We start from the raw sequence: 22,777 nt of genomic DNA on the forward strand, positions 1-22,777 counted from the left end.
ATAATTCAAAAATGAGGAGGGAGAAGAGAGCCTGAAAGCTAAAATACATTTTACAATGGCTGACAGTTGCCTGAGAGCATATAAGTCATGCCCATATGACCCAAATCCAGCACTGCAACTTTGACCTGAAACCACAAATGCAGATTGTTCATCATGTTTCTTTTGAATGTGTGTGGTTTTTTATTTCTGTATTGCAGCCCAAAAAAGAATCAATTTCACCCAAGAAACCCTATAATTAGATTTGTCTTCAAGTGATTGTCCACATTGATTCTATTTCTGGCACACGTACCCATGCGCACAAGATCAAATTCTCTTGGCCAGCTGCATCCATTGGGGCTGCAGCTGCCCTTGGATGCCCTCTCTCACATACCTTTCCCACCGTTCAAACCTGAGGGCTTAAAGAACGGAGCAGGCACAACTGTTCCTTACTGCCATGGCAGTGAGACAGAACCCCTACAGTGGCTTCATCTCTATGCACTGTGTGACTTTGTGTGTGTGTTTAGTTTTTTCCTCCTTTATACCCGTTGTGGGTTTTGTTTGTTTTTAAAGACAACACTTTTATTAATTTTGGGGATTTCTCCTGTTACTATGGCTGAAACAAAATCACCAGTGTTTAAAACTTGTTCCTTCCTGTCATGTGGCTATTCTGCTCAATGACAGGCATTTGAAGTACCTTGTTTGGTTTTTTTTGTTTGTTTGTTTTTCTGCCTTGAAGAGGGGTACTTCCCTGATAGATGTTTAATCTGTATCTCCTTCTCTTCTGTGGCATCTTGGAGGAGAGATGTCTGTTTTTAAATTCTCTCTTCAGGAGTGCACTGTATGAAAGCCTCTTCAGAACTAGAGGGGGAAAGGGCCTACTAAGCCAGAACAGGCTTCCTCAGCTAGCACTCTTGTGAGTTGAAACTCAGGTTGGACCTCATTGAGTGCCAGCCTACATCACCTTCCCCAGGACCTAATAAAATGAGTCCTAGATCTTGTCAGACTGCTGATCCACAATAGTTTAACCCAGACAGGTCCCTCGGATGCCTTGGCAATATTTGATTATATTATAAATTCAGTACCCATCTAAGACTTCTCTTAGTACCAACATCTGTGCCAGTGATTCTGGCACTGATCTCTGTGTTGCAGATGCTCCTCGCAACAACAGAGCAGTAAGGCAGTTTTGGGCCTCAGGCAGGGGTGAGCACAAAACAGGCCTCCTGGCCCAGTGTGGGGAGGCAGCCACCCCAGGGGTGAGCTGGTAGGGGGTAGAGTGGACCCTATTCCACCGGGTCCCCGTCCAGGGCCCTAACAGTGGCAGAGTGGTCTGTCACTGGGTCAGCAGCGATCCGCCCGCAACACACTGACCTAGTATCAAGCCAAGGCCCAACCAAACAGTTGTCTAGTTTCCCTTGGCTACTTCCTACCTCCCCGGGGTTTGGTACCTATGTGCTGTAGGTATCCTCCATCTCCCCAGGGTCGGTGGTCAGTGGTAGCCCCAACCACTTGTTGGCACCTCGGCTGGCCTGCGGCCCTGGGAGCTGTGGCCAATTCTCAGGCGGTAACCCCAGCATCACCTCGGTGTCTCGGTCAGGTGGAAGCCCTGGAAGCTTTGGTCAGTCCTCAGGCGGGAGCTCCTCCTCCTCGACGTCCAGCTCCGGCAGCGGGGGAGAAGCGTCTATCTCCCTGGGCTGCTCCAGCCCAACTGAGCTGCGGGGCAGCCTGCATTTTGTACTTCTGCTTCCTGTCCCGCCCCATAGCTTCCAGCATGGCGGGCGTGGCTTTCCTGGCTCTGCAGCCGCCTGGTCTGTTGCCACCTCGCTACAGCCATGAATTTGGTAGGGTCCTACTTACCTTACAGTAACTATATGGTTCTTTAAGATGTTGTGCTCATGGAATATATGACCCTCCTATTTCACTGCTGCTATGGAATCCTATACCATCTGGCTTCTGTATTGGGGGAACAACTATGGGATGGTTAGGCCCCCTGTGCCCTTTATGCCTTCCGGGGAGGGGAGGGGAGGGAAGTGGGTGAGAGAGTAGCCACACTTAGGCACAGTCCCAATGGACACTGTTGGTCAAAATAATCTGATTTTATGCGTGCATAGGCACATGCACAATAGAAGTGGAATCCATGTGGACAGCCATCTCAAAGAACCACAGTCACTAAGATAAGTAACTTTTTTATTCTTGATTTTTGCACTTGCAGCCTGAAACTCCCATAGACTAAAGGAGGGGCAAGGATTTGTTTGACAGTATAAGTCATTGCAATTTAATATAAAATTCTCATTGCACAGTGTTGGCCATTGACCTATCTTCACTGGTTCTTGTAGTGTCTAGATATTCAGTTTGATTTTAAGAACCCCTTGAGTCAAGAGTGAGAATCCAAGGTATGTGATCTCTAGCTATATGCCAAAAAAAAAGTCAGCTTTGGGTAATTCGAAGCTAACTTTTTTAACTTATGGCCTGAACTGTGTCTTTTCTAGAACTACAGCGTGAAGACATAAGCAGTATAGAAATTGTAGGTGGAGCCACTAGAATCCCAGCAGTGAAGGAACAAATAACTAGGTTCTTTGGTAAAGATATAAGCACTACGCTGAATGCAGATGAAGCTGTCGCAAGAGGTTGCGCATTACAGGTATGGCCGTTAAGATTCTAGTCTGTCATTTCTAGTCTGCTAGAAATTGTTTACTAACCAAAAGTCAAAGAATGCTGCAGCTTAAACAAAACGTCCCTCATCTCAGGATTTAAGGTCTTCATACTAAGTATTCGTTCTTTCTTGCACTGTCGTATTCACTAATCATTTAAACATTTGTTGTAGTTGTCACATTTGGTAATAATTATGAGAGTAATGATGGGAAGGATGGTCTTGTGGTTAAAGTACAGGAGTGAAAGTCAAAATATCTGGGTTCTCTTCCTAGTTCTGTCACAGACTTTTTGCACTAATGTGGGTAAGTCACTTCCTTCATCTGTAAAATAGGGGTGTTTACCTCTCATAGTGGCTTTGAAGCTTAATTCAATCTGTTTTAAAACTCATTGAGATCCCTGGCTGGCAGTCACTATAAGCTAAGTGTTACTATAATTAAACTTAAAATGACACTCTAGAGCCTCTCTTCATCAGTTTAACTAAGAAGATAATCCTTAATGAAAGTGACTTAAAATTGCCCCAATGTTAGTATGTGTAGTTCATTTTAAAAACATTTTACATTCTGAGATAATCATGGCCAACGTGCTAGCTTTATAGAAGAGTAACAATGCTAAATTCAAGTAAATATGTTTCTTCACTAAACTATATGCATAATCAAAATTTGGTCTCTCTTCCAGTGTGCAATTCTCTCCCCAGCATTTAAAGTGCGTGAGTTTTCGATCACCGATGTTGTTCCTTATTCAATAACTCTAAGATGGAAGTCCTCTTATGAGGAAGGAACTGGGTAAGTTTACTTTGAACGTAAAACTACACAAAAAGACTTGATGGTGTGGGAAGATCAAACCTGCAAACACCATAAAATAGCTCATCTAGTCTACCTCTTATACTGTATTGTCATTTAATCATTTTGCCTCTGGAAGTTGGAGTCACGTACCATTTTACTATCGGTTATTTTCAGTCACCAGATGTCACATTGTTCTGATTTGTTTACCATAACTTCGTTAAAATTAACCTTGTATACATTAAAAAGCTTTCTACATAGAGATGCATGTAAAATGTAGTATTGTCAAGTTGGTGGTTGAGCTTATAGCTCTCATTCTGTCTTCAAACTTCAATTAAGTTAGAGAATGCAAAATAAGTTTCCAGAGCCAAAGCAAATGCGTATTAAATGTTTCATTTAGTTACTGGGTTTGCATGGACGTTCACAGCTAACATAACAGGGTTTAATATAACTTGATTCATAGTCATTCTATAAACTGTTACTTGTATTTACTTGAACACTTTTTTTATTTCTCTAGGGAATGTGAAGTTTTCAGTAAGAACCATGCTGCTCCATTTTCAAAAGTTATTACTTTCCACAAGAAGGAACCTTTTGATCTGGAAGCATATTATACCCATCCAAATGAAATACCTTATCCTGAACCCAGAATAGGTGAGAACAGATCATAGAAAATATATTTTAAGTAATCTTTTGTACACCTTTTTAAAAAAAAGATTCATTCATTTAAAATGGTTTATATAAATCACTGAGCCAAATGTCTTGGCATAGAATCATAGAAATGAAGAGCTGGAAGGAACCTCAGTGTCAAGTCCAGACCCCCTCACTGTGGCAGGACCAAGTAAACCTAGTTCTGTCCAACCTGTACTTAAAAACCGTCAGTGATGGGGATTCCACACCTCCCCTGGAAGCCTATTCCAGAAGCTAACTACCCTCATAGTAAGTTTTTCCTAATATCTAACTTAAATCTCCTTTGCTGCAAATTAAGTCCATTATTTCCTGTCCTGTCCTCGCTGGACGTGGGGAACAATTGAGTCTCATCCTCTTTATAACAGCCCTTAATATATTTGAAGATTGTTGTCAGGTCCGTCCTCAGTGTTCTTTCCTCAAGAGTAAACCTGACCAGCTTTTTAAACTTTTCTTCATAGGACAGGTTTTCTAAACCCTTTTATCATTTTTCGTTGCTCTCCTTTGGACTCTGTCCAATATGTCCACATCTTTCCTAAAGTGTGGCGCCCAGAATTGGACACCATACTCTTGCTGAAGCCTCACCAATGCCAAGTAGAACGAGACAGTTTTCTCACGTGTCTTAAATATGACGCTCCTGTTAATACACTTCAGAATATTAACCTTTTTTGCAACTGCATCACTTTGTTGATTCATATTCAATTTGAAGTTTGAGAACCCCTTTACTAGATGACTAAACTGGAAACTTTTTCCACTTGAAGTCATAGCACTTGGAAGTCTACGATTCCTGGAATTTATCAAAGTAAGTCAGACTTCTAGTAAATAGGACCTCTCTAGATTGGTCAGACTTGTATGGGTTAAGCTGTCAGGAACAGTGAATGTGGGTCTAGTTGATAAATTCAGACATTCTGCTGAATCAACTGGTCTGTCTTCATAGAAAAAGGTTGATACACCCCCTTTGGAGAGATGGAAACTATAGCTTTGACTGTGGATGCAAGTGGTGAGCCTGGGCCATTACCCCAGAGATGCTGATGGCACAGAGAAGTCTAAACTGACATCCAAAAAACTGATGCACTCATTACTTTGGGGGCATATCTCTGTTTGGGATTTGCCTTATATTTGGTCTGGGTCAGGGGTTCTCAAACTTCATTGCATCGTGACCCCCTTCTGACAACAAAAATTACTCCACAACCCCAGGAGGGGGGACCGAAGCCTGAGCCTGCCCAAGCCCCTCTGCCCTGGGTGGCAGGGGTGGCAAAGCCCGAGCCTCACCACTCTGGGCAGGGGGGCCAAAGCTGAAGCTCAAGGGCTTCAGCTTCTGCAACCTGAGCCCCGCTGTCCAGGGCTGAAGCCCTTGAGCTTTGGCTTTGGCCCTGGGCAGTGGGGCTTGGGCTTCAGCCCTGGACCCCAGCAAATCTAAGCCAATCCTGGCGACCCCATTCAAAGGGGGCTGCGACCCACTTTGGGGTCCCGACCCACAGTTTGAGAACCGCTGATCTAGTAGCAGTGCACTCCCTACTTCATCTCCAGTTCAGTTCCTCCTTATCTGTTAAAATTCACTTAGCAGCCATATCTGCTTATCGCAATCTAATTGAGAAGACTGTATTTACTCATGACATACTAAAGAGATGTATGAAGTTGTCTAGAGGGGATCATCTGTTTACTAGTTAAAGCTCCAACACCATCAAGGGTTCATAACCAACTCAAATTGGGAAGGCTCTGAGTGAAGTTTGTTGTTTCACCTGTCAGTCAAAATAGCATTTGTTATAGCTATAACGCCTGCTAGAAGAGTAAGCAAACTCGTGGCTGATCTGCCTTCAGTTTTCCATAAGGACAAAGTGATACTCCATTTTTTGGCTAAGGTGATAACTGATTTCTGTCTCAACCAGTTAAGTAATCTGCCAGTGTCCTTTTCCCATATGTCAAAGTTTCACAAACTAGTTGCTAAAAATGCTTTACTTTTCTATCTAAATTTCTTAGTCCTATTTAGAAAGTCAGCAAATTGCTGAGGGGAGGGTTGTTTTTCTTTTGGGGGATAATAAAGGCATTGGGATGTAATTGCATGCCCTGTCTAAGTGGGTTAGGCAGTGTATAGAGGAAAGCTATAAAGTTTTCTCTACTCCTGTCCTAGTGGGAATTGGATTACATTTTACAAGGGCAAAGGCAGCTTCAGTGGGATGCCTTAGGAATGTTCCCATTTTTGATATATTCCCACTTTTACGAAGCACTGTTTGTTAAAGTTAGCATTCTGATCAGGTGATTTATTTTGGTAGAGCAGTACTTCAGTTGCTGTTTGATTAGGATTCTGGATCCGTACCCCACACCCCTTTCATAGCCTTGCCCTCAGAATGCTCAGGAACAGGGAGGAGAAGGTGTTGGACAGGATTGAGAACACTCTAATGAGCACTGATGTGAGAAGTTTGTGCAATTCTGACAGTGGAATCAGCACATCCCATTAATGGAAATGTGCAGAGTCCATCTCAAAGAACTCTGATTATAGACAAGAAACCTTAAAGTTCTTTGTCATTCACTCATCTTACTTGTGCTCATATTTTCTATGCCTGGTCGTCTTAAATCAAATATAAACTTTTGTGAAAGACTGAGCAAAACTTGTTCGGCTCATAGATAGAGTGAGAATGGGGAACGTACTCAGAAGACTTTTCTGTGCACATATAACTAAAGCAGCTGAATTTGAAACTTCATGTCAGTTATCACCAGAGTAGCAGCCATTTGGTAAACTTTCTTGTTGCGTGCAGGTATAGTTTGAAAATAAGGTAAGCAATTAATATCCACATACACGGTAACTATTGGTTTTTTGAGCCATGTTATTGCCTGTGGCACTAGTCACTAAACACTAAACAACTTGCACCTTGAAACTAGTCGGAAGCCAGTACAGGTGAACAAAAGGCATTGTGTCCCTGGGAAACATGCCCATAATTGAACCAGATTCTGCACTAGCTGAAGCTTCTTCAGTTGCAGCCTTCTTTGTCATTTCCATAATGCAATATTGCAGTGTGCTCTAAGAGGCATAGCTACAGTCTGTATCAAAGCAGAATGGTTGCAATTAGAGCTGAATGAATAATTTGCAGAAAGGCTTGATGGAATTTAGCCCCCTCTTCCTGCAAGCAGATCGATTTCTTGAAAGGGGAATGAAGTTGTAAAATTGTCAAAGGGTTAGGTGGTACCACCATTTTGAGGGCAACTATATTATTTAAAAAAAAAAAAAAAAAGTCTGAAGGAAGATCTAAGAGAATAGGGTGAAGTACAAAGTATATTCCTCCAATCTTCCAGGATTGTAATGTGTTTGTCAATAAGACCTCCAGTGACCTCCGAGCCCAATTCTGTCAGTTTGGGGTACTTAGAAAAAGGTACTTCTGTATAGTGTTTTACATGTTAATATCACTGTACAAATTATTGCAATGCCTCATGTAAAGAGATCCTCATTTTACAGTTGGGGAGGCTGAGGCAGATTTTCGAAGTGACTTCCCAAGGTGCCACAGTCAGTGGCAGAACTAAGATTAAAATTGAGGACTACTTGATTCCCAACCCTGTGTGCTCATTTTCTCCTTAGATCCATTGCTTCTCACAGAATATAGACTATGGAGTTCTTCACAGGTATATATTAATTATATACAGGAGAGGTTGTACGACTGAAGTTCCTGCATTTGTTAAAGGAATGTTCTGGGGTAAATTAGACATTGTTCTAGCTACTGAGTTACCCCTCTAAACCTACAAATACTTGTGTTTTGGAGAAATACTTCATGGCCTTTTAAAGTGCGTGGCAGTGAAAGCGGATCTGGGGAATATTTTTGAGGAATGACTGTCCCTCTAGACTTTCCAGAAAACCAGATTAATCCTCATATGCTGCTTGTTTGTTTAGGGCGTTTCGCTATTCAGAATGTTGGTCCTCAGTATGACGGTGACAATTCCAAAGTAAAGGTTAAAGTACGTGTCAATGTACATGGAATCTTCAGTGTGGCTAATGCATCAGTAATAGAGAAGCAAAATGTGGAAGGAGATCACAGTGATGTACCTATGGACACAGAATCATCATGTAAGAATCAAGGCAAAGATGATGAGCTGGTATGTAAAACTTCTCTTGTAATTGCAACAAAAGAACAGAGAATCAAAGATTAAATCGTAGTTAATTCCAGTCTGCTACTTTTGAGTGATTTATTTTCCCATATTAATCTCATATGTGTGCAGCTTTCTATTTAAGTAAGCAGTAATGGTATGTTCAGGGCTACACAAGACACATACCTTTCACTCCCCAAGGAGCTTACAGTGTAAAAGACAAATGAAAATAAGATTCACACAGATACTCATAGAAAGTGTTACATTTTCCTCAAATTTTTTTCTTCCGCTAACAGTTATCAAGCATTTTTTAATATTAGCATTGAATGGCAACAATTATGTTGCTTTTGAAGGAAAGATATTTAATGATTTTCAACAAAGTTTTATAAAACACTTCATAAAATTAAGTACTTGTTGAATGAAGCTTACTTATGAAAACAGTTCTAGGTTCTGTGCATCTTAATGGAAAATCGCTATATTTCATCTTTAACTACAATCAACTAAACTTTCATTTGTTTGCATTTTTTCATTTTAATATACTTTAACCATGAAAACCTTTAAGTGCAAACTTGCTTGCATGACTGAAAGATGGGGAAATGTTACAGTTTTTTAACAATTTTATGCCATACTTAATCACTGATACTGAGGAATTGGCATTGTAATCTTTGTGATATACTAGTCAGTGACATAATCCCCATAAGACGGACATCAGCTCAGGTCTTCATCTCAGTTCCAGTACCGCAGCATGTCCTAACCTTAAAAGCATGCAACCCCTGGAGGGCACCAGACTAATCTTTAGGGAGAAGAGAATATGACAATTGCATGACACTGAATCGTCTACGATACACAACTGCAGACCTGTAACTGTCGGTAAAGCAATGGGCAAGCTTAAACCACCTTTCTTTCCTGCTCCTGATGTGGTCCCTTAGAGAGAGAGCCATATGTACAGGACTACAGTCTTAGCTAAGTTAGTCCAAATTTTTGCCTTTGTTCTTGGGATCTATCGTTTGGCTCTGAGAGAGCATGTCCTAACTCCCCAGGAGACCCCAATGGATGTCAAGAGCAGCATGCAGCCTTCTGGCAATAGGAAGAACTCTCCCACTCCTTCTTCACGCTATTGCTCATTTAATTTCTGCCACCTCTAATCTTAACCTCTAATCTTTTCTCCCTTCTGATACTTGCTGCTCTGCCAGCTCTCTAGCCTCTATCTCCAACTCCACCCACATTTTATTTTTTTTTTTACCCTCATCTTACCCTACTAATAGCCAATCGTGGCTCTTGCTTTGCATTCACTATTTTTATACTTGTACCTCAGGTGAAAATAATGACTCGACTTCCTGCTATTCAACTATAAGTTTATTTACCCCTGCCCATTCTATTTATTCCTTCAGTTCTGCCTAAGGAACTTGCTAAACAATTCCTGTGTTCTGTGACTGTTATGCTTTCAACTCCTGGTGACTGTCTGCAAATTTCCGCAGACCATATTGACCAAGTCAATTAAGAACTTTCCTCCTTTTTTTCCATTCCTGTATTCCTTGTTTCTGAATGAGGTGCCCCTCCTATTATCCATCTGTGACCATTCCTCTTCAACAGTGCTCCTTTCTCTCTGCCTTAAAACATGCTCTTGTGTCCTGCTAACTTAAATTCATCATCCACTCATCTGTCTTACCCACTGACACTTCATATGAAAGATTCGTGAGCATACTGTATTCTCACTGCCTGGACTTCCAATCCAGTCTCCACTCTCTCTTCTCCAGAGAAATTGCTCAAGGTCACAAGTGAACATTTTGAGCCAAGTACAGAGAAGTCTGACTTTATTACAATCTGTGCACTGTTTTTGCTGCTGCTCATTTTGTACTTTATCTTTTGGCTTCTGCAACAGGGCTTGATGTGTTCTGCTGTTGCTCCAGTATCTCTGGTTCCTTTCTTTCCTGGCATCCCTCAGATTTCTTTTCTTGGTATCCTCCTTTTTTGTTTCCATTATCTGCCTTTTACATTGATGCTTTGTATGGCAGTCCCTCCAGATGTAGCTCTCTATGTTCAGTCTCTTCCCCTCCATTCAAGCTTGCATCTCCAACTTTGGCACACTTCCTGCAATTCCTGTCATCATATTAAACTTCCTGTTCTCCTCCAAAACTATCACTTCTCTTTATTACCATTTATAACTCTTTTCCCAGTTAGACTCAACGTCAGTGTTCCCTTCCTTTTATTTTCCATCCAGGCTTTTGCTAAATCCTGGTGGTTTCCTTCTTTCACTTCTCTACTCTCTGTCCCTGCTGGTAAAATCTTGGTGTGTGCCTTGATCATAAATTCACCTGGACTCGAGACCACTTCTTGGGTCTCAACATCTCACCTTCTCAAATTGATCTGCCACCTCCCCCACTGTCTCCAAAACGTTGCTGCTCCTATTAAAATAGCCTCTTACTGTGTAAGTGAAGCACCTTGCCTGCCTACTCCTTTAAATCTCTTCTTAAAATTAATTTTCTGTCTTCCAGAAGATTTGTACTAATTTCATTTTCTCATATCGTCTTGGATTTGAACTTGTCTGAATTCAGTTGTGGATATGGGATAGGGACTTGTTTAGAAGAAGCCTTCTCTTCCAAACACCTATATTTCCTCCTGCGGTAGTATTTTTCCAGTTTTTCTTGCTTAGTTCGTTCAACCTTTGTTTTTATGAAGGTTAGAACAAGTGGTAGAACAATTAGCATTACATAAGCATAAGGACACTTTTGTGCTCTGATAACTTGAATGGGTTAATATTTTAAACTTACAATATACTTCTCAAGGAGTACAAAAGTGCCTTTGACACATTTTGAAGACACTTATTAATAAGTAAAATGGAAAAAGTAATGGAAAAAGACATGGCTGACATTTCCATGTAATGTACTATATGTGGAGAATATTCATAATAATAATACACTGTGCTCAATACAAAAGTAACCACTTTTATCCCTAGGCTTTCTTCCATGACAATATTCCTGTTCTTCCTAATTTGTCTTCTGTTTTTACTATGGTGCTTGTCAGCAATTCTCTTTCATAATTGAGGATGATACCCTTGACTCTGAGGATAAGGTTTGTGATGCATATATGTAGTATTCTTATAATTAGCTGTTTCTCTTAAATATAGAGAAGATTCCCCCTTCCCCTCTTTCCAACTGTTGCCTTTGGTAGTCTGTGTGAACAGTAAGAACAATAAGTTGAAAACTTGGTTTCTCTTCTGAAAAGACAAGTCTAAGAACTTGGCCAAAGTAGCCTGCTGCTGCTTTAAAGTATATTGTTAAACAATAGTTTAGCAAACTAAATTATTTCATGTTTATAATGCTTGCAGAATATATGCTGGTGCCTAGAGTTTCACAACAAATCTTATTAACATATAGGGAAATAATTGAGTTAGTCCATGTGCATTTTTGTGTTGCTGTCAGTTTCAGTTACTAAAGAGAAATTTAAAAGTAATTCACTTTGCACTTACGTGTATGCTATGGCAAATCCAGAAATTTTATTGTTTTTCTAGGAATTGCTTTTAATCTTATTATAATGGAAAATGGTAACTTTCCTTTAAGTACAGTATGAAAACTTAGCAATCTACTGATACTGAACTTGCCACTTAAAATTTAAAGGATTCATTTTAAGCAAACTGAGTAAATGTGATTAGTAAGTAAATATGCATTTTGAATTCTAGAAACAGTATTAGTCATTTTTCCTATATATTAGTGCTATATAGCTTTGCTTTCATTGGCTATCGCTTCCCTAATATTAAAAACTGAAAAATCTTCAATAAATTTACATGCATTACAACCACAAACAAAAGGTTTTAAAATCAGGCAGATTTCTGTCTTGTGCCATTTTGAGATTTTAAAGTACTTGAGACTCCAAACTTCAGTTTGAACTCTGAATGTTAGTGCTGCTGTTGTTTTAATTTTGGTGTTTAAATAGTTGAGTGCATGTGACAATTTAATAGGAGACATTTCTGCTTAGTTAATATACATTGTGTTCCCTGTTTTATTACTAAAGGTGTTTACATGGCAAGAAAATCTTTGTTACTAAAAAGTTCAGCTGCTAGTTGAACTGACTTCGTGTTGAATAACTGTTCACAGTAATTGTGAGGTCATCATTAAAACTTGAATCTAGGAATCCAGAACAGATTCCTGAAGAACTAACCATAGGGCTGTTACTTAGAGGAAAGATACAGGGGAACAAAATCGGGAGGGGGGGAATCACCATACTAGTTTTAAAAAAAATGATGCCAGCAACTCCTAGTGTTGTCTAAAAATAGTTCTAATATGCTACATGAACTGTATCTTGACATTTACAAATTTAGAAAGAAATTATTCATAGTAGGTACATAAAACTAGTTTTCAAGTGCTAATATCATGGGCCTGCCCTACTTGCTGCTTTTCATACACCTGAGAAGTGTCAAAGAGCCTCCACTGTACAGGAACTAGTGAGCATGATAGTATATAGTAGTTGTAAAGCAGGTGGGAGTTAAGCTCCTGGTTGACATAACATTTTTCAAAGGGGTTTTGTGTTTAGTTACCCTCCTTTGAGCCTTTCAGGAAGAAATTAGACCTGAACTGTGATGATGTACCCCACCTTCTCACAAAACTGGTTTTGAACAAGTGCTGATCTGGTATAGTGGGTGTCCACCCACCCAAGAACAGCTAGTGTCAGAAGCTCTTGGCAGCTTCCCCTTTATTGGAGCAAGTGAAGCTGTATACAGGACAATAGTAGCATGCTCAATAAGTATTGCAGTAAGACTTTGACACTAACACTGGAAATTAGTTTCATGGTCCTACTATGACTATATATGTAAGTAAAAATTAAGTCAATGAAAATGTATTTTTACATTGGATTTCAAAGTGTAAACTTGTGATGATGCAATATATCTCATGAAGTTCTGACTGTTCCATAGAGAATCTTTTCCTCTCCTACCCATGTTGGTGTTTGTGTTCTTTAAAATGTCTTTTCTAGTCCTTGCCTCCAACTTATTTTCAATTAAATGTGTGTAAGTACTGCGGGCTTATTGTAACTTTGTCACAAGGCACATTCAAAAGGACCATTTCAGAATATTTTTTAGCTTTAAAAGTTCACATCTTTTTCTGAATTAAGTACACAGGATAACACTGCATCAAAACATGTCACTTTAATTATGTTACATATGAGGATTTTGTCCTGTTTTTAAACTAACAGACTCCACTGTGTTTTATAATAAAATGCTAATCTGTAGTAGTTGACTCCAGTCAGAAGAACATCTTTGAGCAAGATTGGGTGTTCAATTATCTTACCATCTCTTCCTAGGATAAAATGCAGGTTGACCAAGAGGAAGGCAATCACAAAAGCCAGGCAGAACAGCCAAGCCAAGCGGATGAGGAAAGTGAACAACATGGAGGAACTGAAACAAAGGTTTGTATCAAGTATTGATAAAGGAAACTTTTGTGAATTTGCCCATATTAATTTTTTTCCCCCTGTCTTCATGTGACCATTCTTTGCTTGGTTGGTATTCCCAATAAATATGTAAATCTGTATACACTTCCCCATGTACATCTCATCAATTGAAGTACAAGGGATTATTCTAGGAGTATCAAAACTATAATTAGTAGTACTGCCATGGTACAGTTAAAAATGACAACTTTTTTCAACACTTTTCTTTTTTGCTGTATGAGTTTAAGACTTCAGAGAACATTTCCCTAAAGTTGATATTAAAGAAATAATGGGATTCACATTGATGCTATGACATAGGCTTCTTTGAAACAATGGATTATGGAAATGCAGGCACCAGAGATTTTGCTGCAACTAATTTAAAGAACTCTTGGGCTGATTTTCTTTTCAAGTAGTGTTTATTGTAGTCTTACTGCCTGATTTCACATCTTTATGTCAAATTCAATATAAGGCATTGCTAGTGTTTCAAAAATTAATAGTAATGTTAATTTCATCATTTCTCATTTTAAATTTACTATAGATATTATTCTCACCCTGCCTTTCAGAAAGGCAGATAAAGATAAACTTAATACAAAGTTAAGATAGCAGTGTCCCTGGAGTAGTGCAGCAGCATCAATTCTTTTTCAGTTCTTTCTTGGCTGTTCCATTTTCATGTTTGGCATTCTCCCTTTTTAATCGCATACCTTGGACTACAATAGAAATGTTACACATAGTGTCAAATAGTTCTCAGAATGTAATTCTTTCCGTAGACTGCTTCAGGAGACAAGCCAGATCATCTGGCCCAGCCTGTTAAAGCTAAAGCGAAGATCAAAAGTATTGAACTACCTATCCAGGCTAGTCTGTATAAACAGTTGGGGCAGGACCTTATCAATAGCTACATAGAAAATGAGGTAAGTGCATAGTTCCTTTAAGATTCACTCATATTCACATCTCCATGCAAAGAATTCTCCTTGTCCAAGAAATAGTTGGTAGCATACACTAGCTTGTTCCTGAGTTAAATAATTTAGAACTACCAAATTTACTTGAAATTTCTGTAACATCACTATTACTGGTCATACCAGTTTTTTCTTAATAAACTGAAATTCTAACTCCTAGTCTCCAAAAGTCTGTGCAGTTCAGGCTAAACCACCACCACTAACTTTAGTATAAGTTTCTTTGCTTGGGGATCGCAGTGAATCTAAGAACTTCCAGAGTGAGGTAGTACATTAGAGACAGCTGGTTGACAAGACCTAGTTCTTCTTGGGGCAAAGGTAGAATTGACCAGGATGCAACTTTTTTCAGTCTTTAGGTTTTAACAGAGGTTTCATCTTCAGCTATCCTGTTTGTCTAGGAGTTGGGGGGAAAAAAGTCTAGAAATGGAATAAATTGTGATCTCTACAAACAGAGCTTGCCATTCAGAGGATCATTTTTGATCATGTTAGGAATTGTCAGGCCTTGAAAGGCAAAATAATTCCTCATTATTGGAAACCATTGTCCAGCCTCTCGTCTGCAGCACTCTCCAGCCCCATGCCAGTATTCTTCAGCTGAAGAAATGCTTCTTGATCCCATCAATCTGTAGTAATGCCACTCAGCTCAAATGAGAATTCCTTTTCTCTGATCTGCTGAGAGTACAAACTTTTGCCCTCCAATAAAGATACAAGTTCCTTTAGGATGTTAATTTGGATTAGAAAATAAAATTGAGAGGTTTGGAAGCTTCTATGTGGAGGAAGAAAGGAAGTGGCAGAACTAAGCTGCTAGAGGTTGCAAAAATAGAAAATTGTATTGATCTCCCTGTTTCTGAAGGGGCTACAATCAGATTTCACAGCTGTAATTTGGTCAGAAAAAAAAAGGGCAGAGACTATTTCTATGTAGGCAACTCTGCAGTATAATTCAATCTAAAATGCTCCAAAAATCCTAGTTGCTTAAACCAGTGTTTCCTCAAATTGTCAAAGCCCCTATGTTTATAGGGGATGTATTACTCAGTCATCCCCAATTTGGATCTTTATTAACAAGAGTATCTGTTTTCTCATTGTCAGTCTGATAATTGCTCTCTACTGGTGATCAAACAGCTAGGCAATGTAAAACCTGTTGCATTTCAGAATTTTTTTTCTTGTGCTGCTACTAAACAAGCTTTGAATAGCGCTTATGTTGAAACAGAAGTTACATTAGCTCGAGTCTGAAAAAAATCTGCACAGCTAGGAATAGCTTTCTACAGGATAACACTTAAATTTTTAAACTTGCACTCTTTACGTTTCTGTGCATCAGATTTAAACTGATTTTGAGCTTTTTTTTTCTTTTCCCCTCCCATAGGGGAAGATGATGATGCAAGACAAGCTAGAGAAAGAAAGAAATGATGCTAAGAATGCTGTTGAAGAGTATGTGTATGATTTCAGAGACAAGCTGTGTGGTGTCTTTGAAAAATTCGTCACCGAGCAAGTAAGGAGCCAGATATAAATTTATAACAGTTCTAACATTGAACTTATTATTTAATACTGAGTATGGTATAGTTAGGAGCTATATAAATTAAGTAAGTACAGCTTTTCTTTTGGGGCTTCTGGTTAATTCCTTGGAGAAGTGCACTAGCCTTAAAACATAGGAATACTAACTATCCAACTCAGTTCAGTTTTGTTCCACTTTAACAATCATGAGTCTACTGACCCTAGTTCTGTATGAGAGAATTCTCTAGATGGTAAAGATGTGTCAAGTATGGGGGTATGTCAGCCTGGGGTCTAACTATAGTCAGGCTCAAATGTCACTTGTCTCCCTGAAAATCTAGAAGAACATGACATATCTGTTAGTATTTGGTCCCAAATGGAGTGAGTAGGTTTGAGGAATAAAATGAGAAGTGGCACAAACAAAGCTTGCCCCTCTTGATATCTTTAACCTCGCTTTCTCCTTAGCCTGGAAAGGTATTTCATATTGGAAAAAGCTGTTATTGGGTTGGTACGTCTTGCAAGCCCAAACCAGAAGTGCCAGACAGAACACCAGTTTATCCCTTCTGTGTCTTACCATGTGTTTGGAGGCAGCATCCAATGTTCCTTGATTGTCTTATTGTGGTGTCCCTGTGTCCGGTACCTGCCAAAATAGAAATCAGCTACAACTCCCAAGCAGCCACTTTGGCTAACAGCGACACTAAACTTACTAAAAAGCAACAAAGAGTCCTGTGGCACCTTATAGACTAACAGATGTATTGGAGCATAAGCTTTCGTGGGTGAATACCCACTTCGTCAGCGTCTGACGAAGTGGGTATTCATGCACGAAAGCTTATGCTCCAATACATCTGTTAGTCTGTAAGGTGCCACAGGACTCTTTGTTGCTTTTTACAGATCCAGACTAACACAGCTACCCCTCTGATACTAAACTTACTGTAAGTGTTGATACCAAAGCCTGCTCCAGTGGTTATTTGGGAGCATAACTGATGAATGCTGTCCTAGACCACAAGTACACGTGGTGCAAAGCCCTTTGAAGAGTAAATTAAGGGAGAATGAGGCCTCAGTTTTCTGCCAGACAAAGCCCAAGAATCATCTTAAACATTTTACTGTGGTGGAAATACTGAACCAAATATTGTCAATATCTGCTTTTTATGCATAAACAAGGGTGGCTGTAATTGGTAAAACCATACTACACAAGTTACACTTTAGCTGGCTAATAGCTTATATGTAATTTATTGAAGTACTGCTATTTAAACTCTTGCCAGTGCCCCATAACCTTCTTGTGTACAAATATATTACCAAGGAGGAGAATTAGAAGCTTAATATATTTGTGAATATAATTTAACTTTAGAGAAATCCAAAATTTCATTATCAGTATTCAAAAAGGAATATGCAAAATCTCGGTTACAGTAAATTACAAACCTGATTAGTAAAGATGCAATATGTCACTGCACCACTATGTATAGCGTAGGCTTGAAATCCTTGTGGTCAGTCTTTAGTTTCCCCCACTTGATTTTCTAGCTAATAATGAACTGGCATGTGAACCCAAAATTCCCTTTCATATTCAGTAGATATGAATTAATTAGGACATTTTTGTATTTGTCCTGCTACCTCCTAAATTCTGTTCTCTTCATAAAGAGAGAGAGCTCTTCTGAATAATTTTTTTCACTATAAAAATCTTAACTTGCTTTTTAGGAGTCCAGTAAACTGACCTTAATGTTGGAAGATACAGAAAACTGGCTTTATGAAGATGGGGAGGACCAACCAAAACAAGTATATATGGACAAACTTCAGGAATTAAGAGTAAGATTTTTTTTTTTTTGCTTTTACAGAACACACATTTTTTTAAAAACCTCATCATTAAAGATGAAATACAGTGATCCCTGTGTCTGAGCATGTTTATCCATTAAAAAAGCCCTTTAAGCATGTTCATGAACACTGGTATCAGGGAGTATGATTCAGAATTAATGAAATCTTAAACTAGACACCCACATTTGCATCTGAAAAATGTTTTTATGCTGTTGTGTGCAATGAATAGAGTAATTAGAATTTAGTGTACCACATTTGTCTAATATTGTCGTTGTATTTGAAGATTTTTTCATACCTTGATTTTTGTCAATTTTTTTGCTACCTGTTGAATGTCACCAGTAGGTGCCATCTGACCAAGTGGCACAAGGCTTTTCTGTGACTCTTGTAACTACTTTCCAGAAACACAAAATGTTAAATCCACATTTTTAGAAGATCTTGTTAAAAACACTTTCTATGTGATAGACCTTAAGATGGCAATCTTCGTTTTTTTAATTCCATTGTGCTCATAGCTGAAATCTTCTTTGTTGCTGGCAGTGGGGTTGGGTGCCTCAGCAATGATTCCTAACATCATGGGCATTCTCTACCTTTCATAATTAAAATCTTGGACATATAACTCTTAATAACCTCAAATTGAAAGATGCTTCATTCTCAAACAGTGTAGTGAAACTGCTGATTTAGTACTCTGCTGTTATCTATTTAGTGCCCCCCCTTCCCACCCACCCCCCCAAAATTAAACCAGCATGATGAAAAATGTTTACAAAAATCTTACGGGCAGTAGGTGAATTCTGAAAAATGGCTGCTGCACTGAGTTGCAAACTGCAAATGGTTGCTGATTGCCATAAGCCAACTGGGGGAGCTAGATAGATGAGATTCAGACTGTGACTGTCCTGCAAGACTGAGAAAGTAAGCACTCTTTTGCGAATGGGAGTATTGTAAAGAATGCATAAAGGAGGAAAATGTAGATTCTGGCAGTTGTCGGTTTCCTGGAGTTATTTGGCTTGATGCCTACTAAATGATTACAATCGAGTTGTGACCTGTCACAAACCAAGAGTGTGTTACAAGGATAACAACTTGAAATCTAATAGACTTCAAAAATATGTTAAAAGTAACTCCATATATTACCCCAGCCAACTTTTGTGGCACTCAAATCCTATTTCCTTATTTCTTAGATAGATCTCTTCCCTATTATATAAGTCTCTCACAATATTAGTTCTAATTGTAATCTCTGGGGAAACATTTTACTGTAGGATATTCACCCAGACAGGTACAAGGTATTTTTACCTTACTGTCACATTCAGTCACTGAGTTGGCTAAGCATACATGTTTGCAGGGGAAAGAAGAGCTTAATTAAAAGTGCAGTTTTGGAATTCTTCAGAACTTAGTTTAGTTCTGTTTTGGAGGTAATTATACAATGTACCATGGTCTTTGTGTTTTATACTTACAGAAATTTGGTCAGCCTATTCAGGAAAGGTTCATGGAACATGAAGAGAGACCAAAAGCTTTAAATGACCTGGGAAAGAAGGTCCAGCTTCTAATGAAAGCAGTAGAAGCATTCAAAAATAAGGTACAAATGAATACAGTTGGGGAATGGGGGTTATCTAGGTAAGTAAAACTTTTTTAAAAAAACTAAGGGCTTGTCTACACTTAATGCTGCAGTGGTACAGCTACACTGCTGTAGTGCTTTACGGAAGACACCATCTATGCCAACAGGATGGCATCTCCACTTAGCCTAGGTCGTCCACCTCCCTGAGAGGCAGTAGTTATCGACTGGAGAAGCCCATTGACATAGCGTTGTCTACAACGGGAGTTAGGTTGGTATAACTGTAACACTCAGGGTTGTGAATTTTCCACATGCCTGAGAAACAGTTACACTGACATAAGTTGCTAGCATAGACCAACCCTCAGTCTAGAAATAAAGTTTTCAAAGGCACTTACAGTATATTCTCGATCATAAGCCGGTTCGTGTATAAGCCGACCCCCTCAAGATGGATAAGTAAAAATGGAACATTTTTGACCTGTTCATAAGCCAAACCTATAATTCGGGGGTCAGCAAACTTCGGCTCCCAAGCTATCAGAATAAGCCGCTGGTGGGCCGAGATGGTTTGTTTACCTCGAGCGTCCGCAGGCATGGCCATAAACAAAGTGTCCTGGTGCGCCAGCTGCTTACCCTGAGGGGCTGGGACAGCAACTGGTGAGGAAATTTTTTGGGGGGGAGAAGCTGGGGGTGAGGGGGAGTAACCCCTGTGACCAGACCCCACCCTTAGCCTGGGACCCCCCCACTCTCCCTCTCCCATCCCTTCCCACCTTATCTGGGGAGGGCCAGAGGAGGCTCTGGCCTGGCTGGTGCCCGGGCAGCGCGGCCACAGCCTGCCAGCCCTGGGGCTGCAGCTGCTTCAGAGGTTGGGGGGAGAGCAGCGTGGCCAGAAGTGGAGAGACTCTGGCCCTGCCTCTTCCCTTCTGGTTCTGCTGGCTGTGCTGCCTCTCCTTGCTCCCTCTATTGGGGGGAGGGGCTGTGTCCCACCTCCCCCCCTCTCTATACCCGTTCATAAGCCGACCCCCTTCTCTGGTGCTTCCCTTTTTTACTAAAAAAATTCAGTTTATGAGTGAGTATATACGGGAGGTGCTTTTAGAAATACTATCCTAGAGCTTGAGGAAAAGGGGTTTCTTTGTATCAGTCAAATGAAATAATTCAAGATTTCAGTCTTGTACTTTATTTTAAGTGTAATTTTAGTTGGTGGGGATTGACAACGTGCATATGTTAAAATAAACTACTTATGGAAACTGATGTGATATATTGAACCATATTGGGCTCTGAGTTAGCTAAACTACATCAAAGAACAGCTAATTGTAAATTTACAGAAATGTAAAATACAAATTTGTGTTTTCTCTAGAGTGCTGTCTATAAGAGTATCTTGAAGCACTTAAATATGAACAAAGATGAAACCTCCCTGTAAGGATTTTTTTGAGATCCAAAGCTTTTCTTCCCTCTAAACTTTAATTCATGCATGGATTTATCATAGAAATTGTCGTCGTGCAATCCTGTAGACATTTTACCAGAGTGAGCCCCATAAATTAATTGTGGTGTTTTAAAACAAAATACTTCTCTTAGGATGAAAAATATGATCATCTTGATCCTGCTGAGATGGAGAAAGTTGAAAAGTGTATCAGTGAAGCCATGAATTGGTTGAACACCAAAATGAATGCCCAGAATAAACTAAGTCTGACTCAGGATCCAGTTGTGAAGGTGGCAGAAATACTAGCAAAATCTAAGGTAATGAAGCATAATTGTACCTATGACATCCTAATATAAAGGAAGAAATTGATAAATATTTATGGAAGTCGCATTAATCTCAGGAGACGAGAGAGCAAAATGGGGTAGAGGAGATTAGGGGTGGTCCTGTACTTTTGCTAATAGGCTCTCTCCTAGTCTTGACCTAGAATAGTAAGTCTACAGGGGTTTTTCACCAGACACATGAATGGGAGGGGTGGTATCTTTATTTAGTGTCTTAATCAATCCTACTCTTAGTGATACAGGATTAAATATTTCTCAGTGACCCTATTTACTTTATACCTTAAGTAGTTGATATTTTACTGCATCAAGCTTTATAGAAAATTGCCAACTTTACCAACTGAAACAATTTCAAAGCTTTTCAGCGAACTAGAATTAGACAAAGAACATCCATCATGCAGGCTTTTCACACTTTAAACTCTAAAATAAAATCATAGATTCTGTGGAAAATCTGAAATAAAAGCCTCTCAGTTCTGTTGTCTTAGATAAACTGTAACTTCTCAAATGTATACCTTAGTACAAGTTTTTAAATGCTTGTTTCACCACTAAATGAACATACTATTTTTTCAATTCTAATATAATTAGGAATTGGATAGTTTCTGTAACCCTGTTATTTACAAGCCTAAGCCAAGGATGGAGCCCCCAAGTGAAGCTCAAACAAAAGCCAATGGTGAACACAACGGACCAGTGAATGGACAGAGTGGTGCTGAAACAAAACCAGATCCAGCAAAGGACAATTCTCAGCAGACCAAACCATCTGGAGAAATGGAAGTGGACTAAATTTTACATATTTCTTTCACTTAATTAAAATAGTGCAAGTAACTACAGGGTCCATTCTTCTTTTATGTCTGGCACCATTACAGATGTTCAGTTATTCTTAGCCAACTTTCTGTCCTTTGTTCTTTGCAGTAGTTTTGAACGTGTTTTATATTGAGTACACTCCAATGTTCATTTCCATTGATGCTGCTTATGTGGAGCTTTAGCCGAATGTAGATTGTAAAAGTCAGTTTAAGCTTTCCCAATATATTTTATATCAAACATACAGAATTGATATATAAATAGCAACAATCTACCTTATTTAAAGCTTTTATTGTGGATAAACCTCAGTTCCTTTATTCAGAAAAGGACACTGTATTGCACTACTGATGCTGAAGTGTAGATTTAATTGCATCTTTATTTTGGAAAAATATTGGAATTGAAGTGGTGTAAATATTGCCACTTGAAGCACTGACCTTTTTTCTAGTTATTGTACTGTTCTTTAAATATTAAAATAGAGGCTAGCTAGCATACTCGTCCATCTTGTTGATGAGAACTGTAAGGTCTTTATATTTTTTCATATAAAACATCCAAGCTTAGAAAAGAGAATTTTCTTAATTTGAGAATTAAGAACAAAATTATAAAATAATACTGGTAAATTGGCTTTGTCATTTGTTCAAAATAATATTCTTGGTTGGCCTCTTCATACACTTGCACCAAATGTACCTGTGCTCATGGTAGACTGATTCTAGAGTTACAGTAGTACGTAAAGTTAGTCCTTGCAAATTCTATCTTACACTTTCAAAAGAAACATTGATTTTTTTTTTTTTTTTTAAATTAGCACTTATGTCTGGTTTTATTGGCTAGATTTCCCATCAGTTAAAACCAATACATGTTTTCTCAAACAGCAC

The 22,777-nt window shown here is 39.1% G+C and overlaps 1 protein-coding gene across 3 annotated transcripts in view; it reads left to right on the plus strand.

The window, feature by feature from the left end:
* The window catches only part of HSPA4L (heat shock protein family A (Hsp70) member 4 like), a 41,707-nt gene extending 19,817 nt beyond the window's left edge, over nt 1–21,890 (plus strand). For 2 of the 3 annotated variants that reach the window (XM_065404644.1, XM_065404645.1), the window contains 11 exons: nt 2,466–2,617; nt 3,304–3,410; nt 3,925–4,058; nt 7,972–8,174; nt 13,461–13,565; nt 14,351–14,491; nt 15,891–16,016; nt 17,708–17,815; nt 19,266–19,385; nt 20,931–21,092; nt 21,696–21,890. In XM_065404644.1, coding sequence (XP_065260716.1) covers nt 2,466–2,617; nt 3,304–3,410; nt 3,925–4,058; nt 7,972–8,174; nt 13,461–13,565; nt 14,351–14,491; nt 15,891–16,016; nt 17,708–17,815; nt 19,266–19,385; nt 20,931–21,092; nt 21,696–21,890 — 1,553 coding nt within the window. Of the gene's footprint in view, nt 1–2,465; nt 2,618–3,303; nt 3,411–3,924; nt 4,059–7,971; nt 8,175–11,189; nt 11,238–13,460; nt 13,566–14,350; nt 14,492–15,890; nt 16,017–17,707; nt 17,816–19,265; nt 19,386–20,930; nt 21,093–21,695 lie in introns of all 3 variants that reach the window. The other variant, XM_065404646.1, reaches the window with a different exon arrangement.
* Nucleotides 21,891–22,777: the final 887 nt, after the last annotated feature.

Source organism: Emys orbicularis, chromosome 5, assembly GCF_028017835.1.
Source record: "Emys orbicularis isolate rEmyOrb1 chromosome 5, rEmyOrb1.hap1, whole genome shotgun sequence".
Classification (NCBI taxonomy): Eukaryota; Metazoa; Chordata; order Testudines; family Emydidae; genus Emys; species Emys orbicularis.